Below are 16249 nucleotides of genomic sequence, written 5' to 3'. Positions count from 1 at the left end.
GTGTGTTCTGTGGGTAGCAAGTGGGGCTCATGCTTCAAAACTGTGCCCTAGCGTGGGATTAAATTCCGGCTGTGTTGATTGTATTGTTGAAATTTTCAGACGGCTCCGCCAGATGTCAGACGAATGTCGCCTAATCTACAGTGTCTGTCAGACACTGTAGCCTAATCCCTTGGAGAACGCTCGGGCTCATCTGGCCTGAATACCATCTTCATATCATCTTCGGTATCTAGAGGCGACCATACTCCGTTGAGTCAGACGTTTCTTACATGATAGTTGCAGTTCTCACAAACTGGATAAGCGGTGACATTTAGCTATGCCAATGAGTTACACTACAATTAGCAAATATTATTGTATTACAACCCGCAGTGCAGTAAGAAATGATGATCGGAATTGCCCACACTGATTTTGAAAGTAGTAGTTGCTGACGGTTATGAGGAGGAGGCGGAGAAAACGAGGAAAATGAGGGGAAGGAAGAGGAAAAGAAACAGCAATAAGAATAGCAAGAGAACGAGAAATAAGAATGGAAGAAATACAGCAAGAAGAAGAAAATATACTATAGAAGGAATATAGAAGGACAGAAATGAAGAATAAATGAGTGTTACCTTCGTCGTGTATTCATAGAAACCTGATCACTAGGGAACGGAATTTGGAGTAGTAAAAGCTAGTATTGGCATCTACACAGTCATTTGTTTACAACCCTTTATACCAAGTCCTCCCCTCCATGACATACCCGCAGCTCTCTGCACGTCAACAACAGATGAACGGGACAGTTGTCGCATAAGAACTTCAACATGCAGGTTTGCAGTTCAGAGTAATGAAGTGCAGGTACAATGCCGAAAGTGAAACCAACTAACAATACAAAATTGAAAGACTAGCCTATATTTGTAAAAGCTCCAGATCGAGTATCAAAATTCAGGAAACAATTCCCTAAATTGTCTCTTCCCCCATGTCCAGTTCTTAAGAGCTTACGAAGCTTGCAATTATTACGCACATCACCTCAAATCTATGAAGAAAGTGGTCCAGTCTTTCGATCTCGATGACGCCGCTGCGATTCAAATACGCCAGGAACTGCTAAATGATAGAAAAATCGAGAAAGAAGTCATGGATATTAAGACAAATTTTGGATATTTACCGGATGCCATTATTCAATTAGGAAGGTCAGGAGTGGAAATAGTTGAGCAAATAATTATGATGAGGACTATTGTAAATAAACTGAGTGCAGTAGAATGTAAAGTAGGAAAACGTGTTGGTGAAAAAATGAACAGAGGTTTGATTAAAAATGATGGGTACGTTATTCTTAGTCGGATTTCAGATGTACTAACAAGGATGTGTCCCAATGACATCATTCAACATGTGAATTTAATTGACGATCTTGTTTCAAGTACTTTCCAATTGTCTCTCCTAGATGTAGAGCGGAGTTTTTCCATGTTAAAAAATTTCCTTCCTTGCAACAGAGCAAAGTTGTATTTTGAAAATTTGAAAATAATATTTACAATTTATTATAATAAGGCACTGCAGGAATAATTGTTTCATCAACAAAACATAGCATTAATTGAAAATGCCATTTCGTTTGGTTCTACATTTTGTTCAACATTTAATGATACTGTATTAGGCTATATTGTAAATATTGTAGTATATTGCAAATATTGTAAATACTGTAGTATACGGTGTATAAACATATTATCATATTTCATGACATTATAAATAAAGGTTTTAATTTAACACGCTCCTGACAGAAAAACACACATATTCAGAGGCGAGTTCCATATAGAAGACAACTGTCTATCAGCCATAAATATGTCCACTGACAGGCGAAGATGCAGAGGTTGATATTTGTAATGTTGTTTATTGCTGTCTTGTGCGTTGCCAAGAAAAGCACATATAGTTAAAAAAGGAATGCAGATTATGTATGTAGGTCACTATATGTCATTAAACTATTCCATTTGTTTATTCTGAAATACGTTTATAGCACGTTGCGTGTAAGTTTGTGTGAAGTGTACTGTACTAGCCCATGCTCTGTGACGCAGCTCGCTTGACAGTCAGTGAGCTACGAATATCTATACTACATTTCACCATTCTTTATAATACTCCAAATCCCTTTCCCTGCTGATCACATATACCTATATAATGTATAACAGATTGACCATTCCCATATTTAAATCGGTAACATGTGGAAGAGAATAACCATCGTCGATTCAGAACGCCCGCCAGATGGAAGTACAGTTGTTCCATGCAATTAAATTGTTTTTTTTTTTAAATATATATTCTTATAATATATGACATAGTATCGGATTTTTTTTAAATCCCTGACTATACATTTGTTCTTTTAACATAAATCAATACATTGTTCGCCTAACAAATTAGGAGAATAAAACCTCAAAGACATTAAGAACACGACACATTGAGGACAGGATACAAGGAAAGATACGTAGATATACAATACGTAAATCAATACATAAAACACTTGCACAAACACATTATAAAATATAGATACAATAACTAACACAAATACATGCACACGCGCTCAAAACAATGGTCAACTTCAGGGATTTAGAGCCATTTTTGGAATCCTGTATTTTACAAATTGATTTATGTTGTATTGTCCAATTTACCGCACTGTGGGATTGGGACTCTTGTCAAGGCGTGAGTAGAATTTTCGTGTAAGATTTTTCAAGATCACAGACACATATTCAACTTCTAGGTCTTCGTGAATCTGTGTAGTCTTGGTGTACCAATCAGAGCCATGAATAATCCTTAAAGCCTTATTTTGAACAATTTGTAAAGGCTTCATCTTATTTTCTAAGACATATGCCCATGCTGGAGCAGCATATGTTAAAATTGGATCAAGGAGCTACAAAGCAACAATTTGCGATTTATAGATATTAATCCTGATTTGAACAGGAGGAAAAGTTGTACTGTTCGACCCATGGCTTTGCATTTGGAATACTGGAAATGTTTCTGCCAGTTCAACTTTCTGTCTAAGATTACACCTAAGTATTTGGTATTGTTTTTGTACTCCAACACGCGGTCATAAATACGTAACTGGGGAACTCTTTTTAGCGACAATTGAGTGAAACATACTGCTTTCGTCTTTTCAACATTAAGATATATTTTCCATTTTTTAAACCAATCTTCAATTAAGTTGATATGTTCTTGTAATCGACCTGTAGCATACAACGGATTTACATGAGAAGGTAATAATACAGTGTTATCAGCATATTGAACCACGTTTATTTCAGGTGTTGGTAGATCTGCTGTGTAAATATTGTACAGAAGCGGACCAAATGCAGCAATTCAAATAAGAGTTATAATACATCTTGATTACACAACTTTTAACACTGTATCACTTCGGAATATGTATGATATGACTTTCTTGTGTTAAATTCTAACGTACCTGGTTTACATGTTTCGACTTATTATGGGTCATCCTCAGAACTGGTCGTTGCTGGTCTTGGCGCCTCTTTTGTTTTCTGTGAGGGTGTGTTTGTGTTATTTAAAGTGGAGTTAAAGAATGCGTGTGTTCTGAAATTAGTTGTGTGTTGAGAATTTCATTGGGGTCCCAAAAACACACCCCTGGATATCGAAGGATACTTCCCCTTTGATCGGTCGGCACACTGAGTCTATATGCCTGGAGAGTAGGCCATATACCACACAGACAAGGCAGAGAAGTTGCCTAGAGAGCATGGCGTTGCCACCCAAAGTTCGGGTACTTTCTGACTCTACTAATATATGTAATTTGTGTTATGTGCATTTTATGTTTGCATTAGCATTATTAGCGTTGCAATTTATCTGCCACTATAACCAAAATATATACATGATTTTTAACCCGCTATGACTAAGATTTTTACATTGATTTTCATGAATTTATTCACAACTTTTCAGGATCCCTGCATACCATATGTACAATTCCCGAATGATTTGCCTTGTTTATAATAAATTGGAACTATATTCGTCTTACACTGTAAGAGAAAAGGCTGTATACAAAATGGATGGTTAGACACATAGGCGTCCACACCTGTGGAGTAACGGTCAGCGCGTCTGGCTGCGAAACCAGGTGGCCCGGGTTCGAATCCCGGTCGGGGCAAGTTACCTGGTTAAGGTTTTTTCCGGGGTTTTCCCTCAACCCAATACGAGCAAATGCTGGGCAACTTTCGGTGCTGAACCCCGGACTCATTTCACCGGCATTATCACCTTCATATCATTCAGACGCTAAATAACCTAGATGTTGATACAGCGTCGTAAAATAACCCAATAAAATAAAAAATAAAAAGACACATAGGCAGGCAATCAGACAGCATGCCATGCTGTAAGTATAGTGTGTATAAAAAGTGTATGGTGAAAATCTTGAAGTAATTTTTTTGACAATTTTTATACATTGGTATTTCAATTTTACTTATATATAATTAACATCACAATAATATGAGACTTGTGGAGAGGATGACCTTCATTAACTTTCCTCAAAGCAACAATAAATCAGTGTGTCTTTTCCTCTTGAGGCAACGATCAGGTCGTGCAGGGGGCAGGTTCCGAGGAATCTGGTTGATTAAGCTATTAGAATGTATTAGCAATGTTGTATATAACCGTATGTAGGAAGAATGAATTACAGTCTCTACTTTGGCTAGATCTAGATCTGAATGAAGTGTTTCATTTCTTATGTACCATGGTGCTCCAGTGATTATCCTTAATGCCCGATTTTGGAATGTTTGAATATGCTTGATTTGGCTTATAGAAGCCGATCCTCATAATGAACATCCATAGAGCCAAATAGGTTTAAGAAGCATTACATGTATTAACGTTTTGTTGGAAAGGGAAAGACAAGAGCTGGAAAGTATTGCTTTCAATCGATGAAGTCTGTATCTTAATCTCTGGAGGGTGTGAGTGAGGTGTTTATTCCAAGTCAAGTGACTATCTAGGATGAGTCCAAGATATCGTATTTCTTTATCTGTTGAGGTATAATGGAAGGGCACTCACTCACTGAAAATAATTAATATCATATTCTAGACAATTTATAATTATTTTATTTACTTTCAGTATGCATCAAATTATCTATACTAATAATAAATCTGTAGCCGAAATTTTTCTGATAATTTTCGATTTTCCAAAAATAATTGGTCCTAACATATATAATTAACCACCCTGAAACCGAAAATCGCTTTTTTGAAATTTTTGTTTGTATGTCTGTCTGTATGTTTGTTACCTTTTCACGCGATAATGGCTGAACGGATTTCGATGAAAATTGGAATATAAATTAAGTTCGTTGTAACTTAGATTTTAGGCTATATGGTATTCAAAATACATTATTTAAAAGGAGGGTTATAAGGGGGCCTCAATTAAATAAATCGAAATATCTCGCTTATTATTGATTTTTGTGAAAAATGTTACATAACAAAAGTTTCTTTAAAAATAATTTGCGATAAGTCTTATTCCTTAAAAATTTTGATAGGACTGATATTTAATGAGATAAATGAGTTTTAAAATTAAAATAACTGTCATCTAAGGCCGTGTAATGAATTAAAAAACAAATGACTTCGTCTATAAGGGGCCTTGGACAGCAACAATAGAAAGCTATGAAAGATAGCCTACAGAGAATGTTTCTGTGTTTGTATGAAGTAATATCGGAAGCTAAATTAACCGATTTGTATAATTAATTATTATTTCACCATTGGAAAGTGTAGTTTCTCTAGATGGACATAATGCTATAATGTTATTACAGTAACTTCTGATATAATATAATGTAATATAATATAATATAATATAATATAATATAATATAATATAATATAATATAATATAATATATGTAATGTAATATTATATCATATAATTTAAGTTATTTGAAGGGTTCAGAACCATAGTTGGCCAAGCGCCATTTACTGAATACATAGAAAACAAGGGTTAAAATTAAGTTATTACCATAATTCAATGGAAACCTATAACAAGTAAAATAAAATGTACACATTAAATCTAAATGATGTCAATCTTCATTAAACTATGGTTGCATGTAATAAAAATTAAGAAACATGTTAAAGGAATTGTCATTGCACCAAAGGAGTGTCTCTGGACCAAAATGATAGCATTTTAATTATTTGGATGCAATTTAAATTAAGTAACATATTAAATGATTTATCCTTCTATCAAACACGAATGTTCCCTGGATCAAATGTCCTATTTTAATTATGTAATTACTTTATATGAGTATTTATTTCTAACGGGTGCAGCGGAGCGCACGGGTACGGCTAGTTCTGAAATAAAATAAGAGTATCATTTGTTCTTAAGCATATATTAATAAAATTCAGCACTGAAACATACTTATAAATATCAGTATGTACATCACAGTAAACATCCAGTCTTCAGATTCACAAGCAGTCAATTAACAGTCTGTTGTTTATAACACACTAAAAAAAAGGCTGAGGTGTCAAACTTAACCGAGCATTTCGAATAATCTGGGGGTCTAGGCGATTTTAAATGGCAACAACAATTCAAACAGAAGATGTTGACTGACTCGAAATTTTGTCAGCACTTGGAAGTAAAGACATGACGAGTAAACACTCCATAGACTAAAACTAATGAGTGATGACCAGGGAAAGGATTTATATGTAAATACATATTTACTTATAAAGCTAATATAATTTATATTTTGCATTATCTTTATGTTTCACAATGTGTAGGGTTGAAAAATCCTACTTTTATTTTCCATATTTTTCCATATTTTAGAGTTTAGTACATATTTTCGTTAATTTCCATATATTTTCCATATTTCATATAAAACAGTCCATATTATATTAGGTTTAACAATAAAACAAAACAAAATTCCATTAACTTTTAAAAATACATTTCAACAATAGAGATTTAAACACATGTTCAGTAATCCCTTTAACATCAGAGTTATTTGAAAATTAGCAGTCCTATCAACAATGGGAAAGTAAGTTACAAAACTGTATTAATTTAATTTAAAATTTTTAACAGACTTCAGTTGTGCAGCTCAACAGTTAAATGCCAGTCAGAGTACACATAGGTTCAGTTTTGTAAATCATACTATAAAGACGGTAAATATGCCAAAAGTACGTCATTCAGTCAATTTAAAATCAAAACTAACAAGTTACATTTCAGAATTTAAAAAAGATGGTTTATCAACTGACAATAAAATATTATTTTGTAATTTGTGTCAGTGTGCAGTATCATCTACACAAAAGTTCCTGGTGCAACAACACATTACAACTAGTAAACATCAGGCCAACAAACAACTAAATTTCCAAGCAGAGACAATTGTTTTTAACACAACCAACAACATCGAATGTAAGATCTGAGTTTAACATCGACCTGTGCCGTTCTCTCATCTCTGCTGATATTCCTCTCTACAAACTAAAGAATAAGGTCTTCAGGGAATTCCTTGAAAAATATACTCAACATACAATCCCGGATGAGTCAACACTTAGGAAGACGTATGCTCCATCCATCTACGATGAGACAATACAGAAGATAAGAGATGAAATTAAAGATAGTTCAATTTGGGTTTCCATTGATGAGACTCCCGACAAAGAAGGTAGACTTGTTGGTAATGTAGTTATCGGTTTGTTAAGTGAACAATATTCTGAACGAATTCTTTTACATTGTGATGTTCTAGAAAAGTGCAATAACAAAACTATAGTTAAACTGTTCAACGAAGCTATGGGTATCCTGTGGCCAAAGGGTATTATGTACGATAATGTGTTATTCTTTATTAGCGATGCTGCCCCTTATATGGTCAAAGCTGGACAAGCATTATCTGTTGTATATCCTAAATTGACTCATTTTACTTGTGTGGCGCATGCATTTCATCGTGTGGCAGAAGTGGTCAGAGACAATTTCCCTAAAGTAGATTTGTTGATTTCATCAGTGAAAAAAGTATTTCTCAAAGCTCCCAGTAGAGTTAACGTGTTGAAAGAAATGTACCCTGAAATTCCATTGCCACCAAAGCCAATTTTAACTAGATGGGGTACATGGCTAGAAGCAGTTGAATATTATGCCGAACATATAGACTCTATTAACAATGTTCTCCTTGCATTGGACTCTGAAGATGCAGTCTCAATTGATACTGCGAAAACAGTTACCTGTGACATAAGTGTGAAGAATGACTTAGCTCACATTCAGCATACATTTTCATGCATCATAAAAACGCTCAAAAGTCTCCAAAATAGGCACCTTTCACTATCTGAAAGTTTTGAAATTATAAATAGTACTGTGGAACAACTGAATCGTGGTAGAGGTAAAGTTGCAGATGCAGTAAGAGCTAAGGTGGACACTGTACTTTCAAAAAACCCTGGATATGAAGAACTACAAAAGGTTGTTGCTGTGATGAGTGGTGAATCAACAGTGAAGATTAACTTGGACTTATCCCCAGCAGACATTGTGAAATTGAATTATGTACCAGTTACTTCTTGTGACGTCGAACGCTCTTTTAGTCAGTATAAATCTATCCTCAGAGACAATAGAAGAAGATTCACTTTTCAGCACTTGAAAGAAATGTTTGTAACCTATTGTTATGGTAACAGACAATAAAAATTGTGTTTTGTTGAAACTACATTGGAAGATAAGGTACGTCCATTATATTTTTTGTTTAGTTTGATTAAAATGTACCAATATTTAACGTACATAGTCATTTTTTTATAATTTTAAGTCCATATTTAATTCCATATTTTGGTAAAAATCCATATTTAATTCCATATTTTGGTAAAAATAACTACATATATATTTACATATTTCATATATTTTTAGTCCATATAAATCCGTTCCCTGGTGATGACTGACACTGAAAGAAATAATGAATTCAAGGTGAAAGCTTTATGCATTCAAATGACTCCAAAATTCATGCATCACTTCTCTTAAAATCACCCATTATACCTACCAATATCTTCAAGTGATGAAGGCATCATACCAAGCTCACAGCATGGACTACAAAAAGCAATATTTAAACTGAATAATAATACGAAGATATTATGAAGTTTATGAATGTTTATTGTCATAAAATCATATACACTTTACAAGAAACTGTCTCGGGTCTAGGCAATTTTCCTATTCAATAGATAGAATAAAATTATTAAAATGTTCAAATGTTCTTGCTGCATTAATGATATCAAATAATTAATTAATGCTCATAACATTGGATTTTCTCCATCACTTTTCTAATGTGCCAGTAAAAATCTGTGATTTTATTATCTGAAATGTTGATGATTTATGTCCAATTACTAGTCTGAAGATAGCCACTGCTATTCTTCTTGAAGAATTCACAGTTTCATTTTTATTTAATTTTTTTTTAAATTTCGCACTAAGATTTATTTTTAGGTCTACTAACTGTAATAAGTTATTATTATTATTATTATTATTATTATTATTATTATATTATTATTATTATTATTATTATTATTATTATTATTATTGTTATTGTTATTGTCTGCTTATAATTTTTCTTTATTAATAATTTTGCTCAACAAAATGATATCTTTATTGGATTGTGTTCTTTTCTTTGTTGTCATATAAGTTTTCATTGATTTAAGCTTGGAAAAACTTCACTAGGACTGTCAGGAAGATCCAAAGGGCAAAGAAAAAAAAATTGGAAATGCAGTACCAGTAGACCTATTGCAAGCGAGAAATTCAAGCATTTTCATGTGGGTTTTAATCTCTGCTGGAAGAATTATCTTCAATACTTCACTTCACAAGCACGTAACCATTTATATTAGCAACTTTATGGTATTAATTTATTCTTGTTTCTGTTCTATCCTCATAACTGTCATTGCCACTTCCAGATCTGCTGCGCATTTTCGCATAGTAGTCATAGACAGATCCAGAAAATAAAAATCATTGTGCTTAGGCTTAGGTGTGGGGCCCAAGTGGGACAAATCCGTTCAATTGGCTTAAAGCAGGCCCTGATTCTTCCTGTCCCCACACAACTTTCATTTCTCTGCAATTTGTCAACGGCACGAACTATTGTCTGAAGACCACCACGAAAAGATGGCACCACCATCACAGTTGAAAGCAACAAGCTATAAAAAAGAGTCTTTCTAACTCGTTGAGATAGACACTATAGGTTATGATGGTAGGTACTGGTATGCCAGTTCTTATAGTAAGAAAACTGGTGAGGTGAAAAAGATGATGTTTCTTTCCATTGTCATTTATTGCTTAATTTGAATTTTGGTATAAACAAGTGCTGAAGTAGTTCCCTACAAACTCCTCTTACAAAACTTGCATATACGAATTTGTGACAGGTTAGGTTTGGTTAAATAAGATTACCAAATCTCTTATATTAAGAGTTCTTCGTGCTTGTAAAATGAAATTTAAGTAAAAAATTACACAGAAGGTTGTGATGAAAGACGTCAATAGATTTGCAACAAAATATTTACGGATACTATATAAATTTGAGGTTATTGTTGAAAATATTTCTTATATTGCGTGATTTGTGGCCTTAGAACATGAAATTTACGTCTGAAATTGCACTCGACATTGAGACTATGGTCAAAGATATACAGAAATTTCACATAGCCAATTTATATATCACATATTATGTGTATGATGGGGATAAAGTAAAGGAACTTACCAATGAAAGAGAAGAGAACGAAAGCAAAAATCCAGTTAAGTCGTTCCCATGAAAATGGTGGCACAAGACTGCAGAAACTTAGGAGGGGGGACCTGTGTTCGTGCCCTGCAGTTGCAGTTTAAGTTTACTATAATAACCCACTACTCCTCAAAAGCTATCCCTTTTACACATATTTAAAACACTTGCGTCCAGTCATCAATTCCGTCCAATTATTAAAACGAAAGAAGAAATACTTTGCCTATGTTAAAATTAATTTTTTCGTACTTGTAATGCAAATATAAGTTCAACAGATAGCTACACTACCCATGTATAAAATACTGATGTGACAATAGTAATACCGGTATAGTTTCATTAGTATTAATGATGGAATGGTATTAAATTCTGCCCCTGTTTCATCAGCCTTCTCAGTTATTATTAAAGTCAAATCCACTCATAGGATACGGAATTATTTTAGTTATGGAGTTTCTGGCATTCAATTAATTATATCTAAAACCCACATTTATAGATTTGAAAAGCAATTTTACCCTACTTTCATGTCCAAATTGTATCGGTTTGAATACCCAATTCCTGTAGAGCTCTTTCTTTCAAGATCATTTTCTGTACTTTTCCCAAAACTGTGCGAGGATAGTCACTGACAAACTCGATGTGGCGTGGAATCCTGAATTCAGCCAGCTGAAAGAACAAGTTAATTGAGTCAAAAATCAATTTATTACTTATTGATACACAAATAAACATTCTGTGCCCTTATTTTTTAAATAAGTATCTACATATTTCATTACCTGGAGGAATTTTTAACTAAACATTGCATGATAATGAGATAGATTACTGTTGGAGAATCTGAAAAGCAGTGTGTCATGAGTAAAAACTTTGACTTCTCATACCCATTTCCTAAATTTGAACTACTACTTATCTCCGTAAATTTTTTCACCTACACCTGCTGTCTATTATAACAACTTTTATGCTCGACCATGCCGAAATGTAGTAATTATACACCTGGTAGCAGTCCTTTAATGCATGCCATTAAAGTACACCTATTCATTAAAGTTCAGGTTTTCGATTATTCTCGGATATGCAATCGAAAGACAACAAGGGAAACATCACGGAGGCTGGAAATCCAATAATGTCACAGAAGGTTATGTTCTGTTACTATAATAATTAGCGTTAATTGTAAATAAATTCAATTTGTCATCTCGTTTTTCAATTCTAAATCAATTTCCAGGTTATATCAAAATTAGTTCACGTTATTCTCTAGATTACATCAAGGTCAGTGACATTATTGTTCCTCGGAAAAAAATCAATACTTTCGCGTCTGCGCACATCTCACAATTTACGAGCTATGCACAAAGTCACTTCCGATCTTCAGTCAGATACGAATAAAATGTATACTTCTGAATAATTTCAAGTTAGAAATATGGTCGAGCATAAAAAGTCGTATGAAACTTGCCTATAAAGGTAATTAAGACGCTCGTATGAAAATTATGAAACTCGCTTGTGCTCGTTTCATAAACAAACATACTCGCGTCTTAATTACTATCATTATAGGCCCGTTGCATAATGTACTATTCTATGTTCACTCACTAATAACAAAATTATGTACAATGATAAAGTAATACAAGATGGCTCAGAGCCTACTGACTATTTCTAAAGGAAAGTGTTTATGAATACTTGACAGAAGAAGTTTAATGTTACAGACTGGTACCGGTATCAACTGTACCGGTGTACATATATTCCTATTTATTATATAGAACCAGTGGCATCATGATAAGTTGAAACCCCCATGAAGCAACTGAATCTTATTATAAAGGTCTTTATTTTCTGATATCTTAATTTCAGTGTATGTGTATGTGTGTATACACATACATGTATGTATATGTGTGTATGCAATCTCCTCACCAAATTAAGAGGATCTCAGCCCTTTAGAGAGGTCAACCTATTTTGCAGCAAATGTTTACACTTATGCAGGGGCAGTATATTAATGGCTCTAAAATTTTAAATATGATGTTGCCATATATCTCTCAGAGGTACTATACTGCATTAATGTGATGATGACGCAATGGCTGATAAGAAGACACTTGCGAGTAACAACTGCTCTTTTTATATTAAAAAAGTGACAATGCTGCGTAACAGACATATATGGTATGATTTATTATGTTTTGGTTCAGCCACGAAAGTAATGTGAGTGAGGCCATTCAAGCTTGACAAGAACTATAGTAGTGATTACAATGGGTTTGACAAATTCCAATCTAAAATTTATGGTTTCTGGTTTATAAATCGATATTACATTTCATTCGACGAATGTACCTCTTTTTTACTAACGTAACATTTTTAACAATTATACCTAGCAAGTAATTTACTGCGGGCTAAAGCAAGGAGATGCACTATCACCTTTACTTTGTAACTTTGCTCTAGAATATGCCATTAGGAAAGTTCAGGATAACAGTGAGGGTCTGGAATTGAACGGGTTACATCAGCTTCTTGTCTATGCAGATGACATGAATATGTTAGGAGAAAATCCACAAATGATTAGAAAAAACACGGAAATTCTACTTGAAGCGAGTAAAGCGATAAGTTTGGAAGTAAGTCTCGAAAAGACAAAGCATATGATCATGTCTCGTGACCAGAATATTCTACAAAATGGAAATATGAAAATTGGAGATTTATCCTTCGAAGAGGTGGAAAAATTCAAGTATCTTCGAGCAACAGTAACAAATAGAAATGACACTCAGGAGGAAATTAAACACAGAATAAATATGGGAAATGCCTGTTATTATTCGGTTGAGAAGCTTTGTCATCTAGTCTGCTGTCTGCTGTCAATAAATCTGAAAGTTAGAATTTATAAAACATTTATATTACCGGTTGTTCTGTATGGTTGTGAAACTTGAACTCTCACTTTGAGAGAGGAAGAGAGATTAAGGGTATTTGAGAATAAGGTTCTTAGGAAAATATTTGGGGCTAAAAGGGATGAAGTTACAGAAGAATGGAGAAAGTTACACAACACAGAACTACATGCATTGTATTGTTCACCTGACATAATTATGAACATTAAATCCAGATGGTTGAGATGGGTAGGGCATGTAGCACGTATGGGCAGAAATGCATATAGTGATAGTTGGGAGGCCAGAGTGAAAAAGACCTTTGGGAAGACCGAGACATAGATGGGAAGATAATATTAAAATGGATTTGAGAGATGTGGGATATGATGACAAAGACTGGATTAATCTTGAACAGGATAGGGACCGATGGCGGGCTTATGTGAGGGCGGCAATGAACCTGTGAGTTCCTTAAAAGCCATTTGTAAGTAAGTAATACCTAGCAAGTACAGTAGTGTTAATGCTGTAGTAACCAACCTTTCCTTTACAGAAATCCCTAACTTTCTGTTCTGTTAATTTCTTTGAATTTCTTGGGCGAATGAACGCATATAATTCCTCTCCCATTCTAGGGTCTGGTACTCCAACAATCTGAAATGACAATACAGGTTACTACAATGTTATAGTAAATCTGAGCCATGTACAAACCCAGAAACAAAATTTGAGCCACGTAATTTTACTAAGTTCCAGATACATTGCACATGTGCAGTAAACAAGAACGCCTAAATGTATACTACTTATGTACAGTCTTGCGAAGTTTGTTTCCTACATAGTGGAGGATTGTTACCAAGACTCGGCCCATTTTTTTAAATTCTGTATCTGTATACTACGAAAATAGACAAAGTTAATCAATAATACAGTGTATAATGAAGATTAATTCTGTACCTCAGAACGAAAAGGATGGAAGTCCAATTTTACTGATTTTGAAATAAGCACATTATTTTGATCAGAATTTCTTCCTCTGTCAGCTGGAAAAAGATGGAAGTGCACAAAATCCGTATTCTCTTTAAATTCAGATGTCAAAAGATTGAAGGACCATTGCTCTTCATATACTTTCTTTGGGGTTCTTTTGCTTTCCTGAAAAGTTATGTTTTTGAGACTTCCATCCATTTTGCTCCGAGGTGCAGAATTATAAGCTTAATAGACATAGTGTACAAAAATATGTTGTCTTAGGAAAACACAAAAGAAAGAAAGAAATAGCGCAATCTTACTTTAAGCACATACTTACTACACATACATTGGACGAGGTTTTAAAATTATTATTATTCATGACATGCTTTTTCACTTTTTCTACATCTATTTCTAAACCACACAACAATGTTTTAAAGGAAGAGATTCGAAGTACCTGGACTTCCAAGATATCTGGATGTGTTGAAAGAAAATCTTCAATTTCAATAGGAAATACATTCGTGTTGTCCTTAATGATCATATCTTTGAGTCGTCCAACAACTTTTCCATATCCGTCCTTCTGTAGCACAAACAGATCCCTGTGAAATAAGACATCTCGTAATCAACATAATGCCATTTACGTCAGTATGACTTTAATGTCTTTGTAATAACGGTATATTATTTGATTCTGAAGTGTTTTAATAGCTTTCCAAGTCCTTCGTTTTTGTGAAGTGTTCTCCATTTTCAATTAGAAGAAAATAAATAATAATTAAATTTTGTGGGTATTAATTTGAAAATTAGACTCTATATTCTTAAGTTTACATAGAGTGTTAATTGAAGTCACTTCATATCTGCTGTTATAAATGACTGACTCGATTATATCATCAGATTTATTTTGAATTGTCTGATCAAACGAATTCATTCTCAATAATTCTGTGGTTTCGAGGCAAAAGGTGATATGTCAATTTTTTGTGAAAATGAGACTTTGCAATATGCTGTGCATCCTGATGGTATCTTTATTGTGGCAAAAGATGACATGCATACTTCTATTATTTTTCACTTTAACCTGTTATTATGAAACATGATATTATGATTTTATACAGTTGTTCAGACTTTAAATACTCACTCCTGAAAAACTGCAGATAATGACAAATCATATTTTGCTCTGGGGTCACAGAATTTAGTCATGATTTAACCCTTGCTAGTGAAGGTTTGCAGTCTTTGTCAGCTCACCCTGTTTTAAGCCAACCTTCTGGTGTCACAGTACTCTTTGTCTTCTCGTCATCATTCCAATATCCTAACATAATGCTATTTCCTCGTACCCACAGCTCTCCTGAAGTTTCCATAGGAACCATTCGTCCTTCCTGGTCCACCACTTTTACCTAAAAAGAACCACGAGGCAATATCAGTTTTATTGTCACATATATTTTTCTGGATAGCTTCAAATACTTGGGATGTATTATAAGTAGCAAGATGAGCTGCTCCAGAAAGTCAAAAAGAGGATAGCAATGGCAAAGGAGCATTTTCTGCGGACCTCTGGAAAGAGAACTAAGAAACTAGTGAAGAGCTTTGTATGGAATGTCGTGTTGTATGGAGCAGAAACATGGGCATTACGACGAAGTGAAGAGAAGCAGATAGAAGCATTTGAAATGTGGATATGGAGAAGAATAGAATGTGTGAAGTGGACAGACAGAATAAAAAATGAAGCTGTGTTGGAAAGAGTGGGTGAAGAAAGAATGATGCTGAAACTGATCAGGAAGAGGAATTGGTTGGATCACTGGCTGAGAAGAAACTGCCTACTGAAGGATGCACTGGAAGGAATGGTGAACGGGAAAAGAGTTCAGGGCAGAAGAAGATATCAGAGACAAAGAGGAAGGCAGAAAATAAGAAAGATTGGAGAATGCTGGGTTTCATTGACAGACCTGC

The 16249-nt window shown here is 34.2% G+C and overlaps 1 protein-coding gene across 2 annotated transcripts in view; it reads right to left on the bottom strand.

Annotated features, from left to right (window-relative positions):
* Positions 1 to 10129: 10129 nt before the first annotated feature.
* Positions 10130 to 16249, bottom strand: part of LOC138696719 (medium-chain acyl-CoA ligase ACSF2, mitochondrial-like) — a 40486-nt gene continuing 34366 nt past the window's right edge. Inside the window, exons 9-12 of one of the 2 annotated variants that reach the window (XM_069822044.1) lie at positions 15557 to 15705; positions 14781 to 14922; positions 13916 to 14026; positions 10130 to 11240 (exon numbers count right to left, since the gene is read on the bottom strand). In XM_069822044.1, the coding sequence (XP_069678145.1) occupies positions 11100 to 11240; positions 13916 to 14026; positions 14781 to 14922; positions 15557 to 15705 (543 nt within the window). In that variant the 3' untranslated portion in view covers positions 10130 to 11099. The remainder of the gene's footprint in view (positions 11241 to 13915; positions 14027 to 14780; positions 14923 to 15556; positions 15706 to 16249) is intronic. The other variant, XM_069822045.1, reaches the window with a different exon arrangement.

The sequence above is a fragment of the Periplaneta americana genome, chromosome 3 (assembly GCF_040183065.1).
Source record: "Periplaneta americana isolate PAMFEO1 chromosome 3, P.americana_PAMFEO1_priV1, whole genome shotgun sequence".
Lineage (NCBI taxonomy): Eukaryota > Metazoa > Arthropoda > Insecta > Blattodea > Blattidae > Periplaneta > Periplaneta americana.
This window is presented reverse-complemented; position numbering and strand designations above follow the sequence as displayed.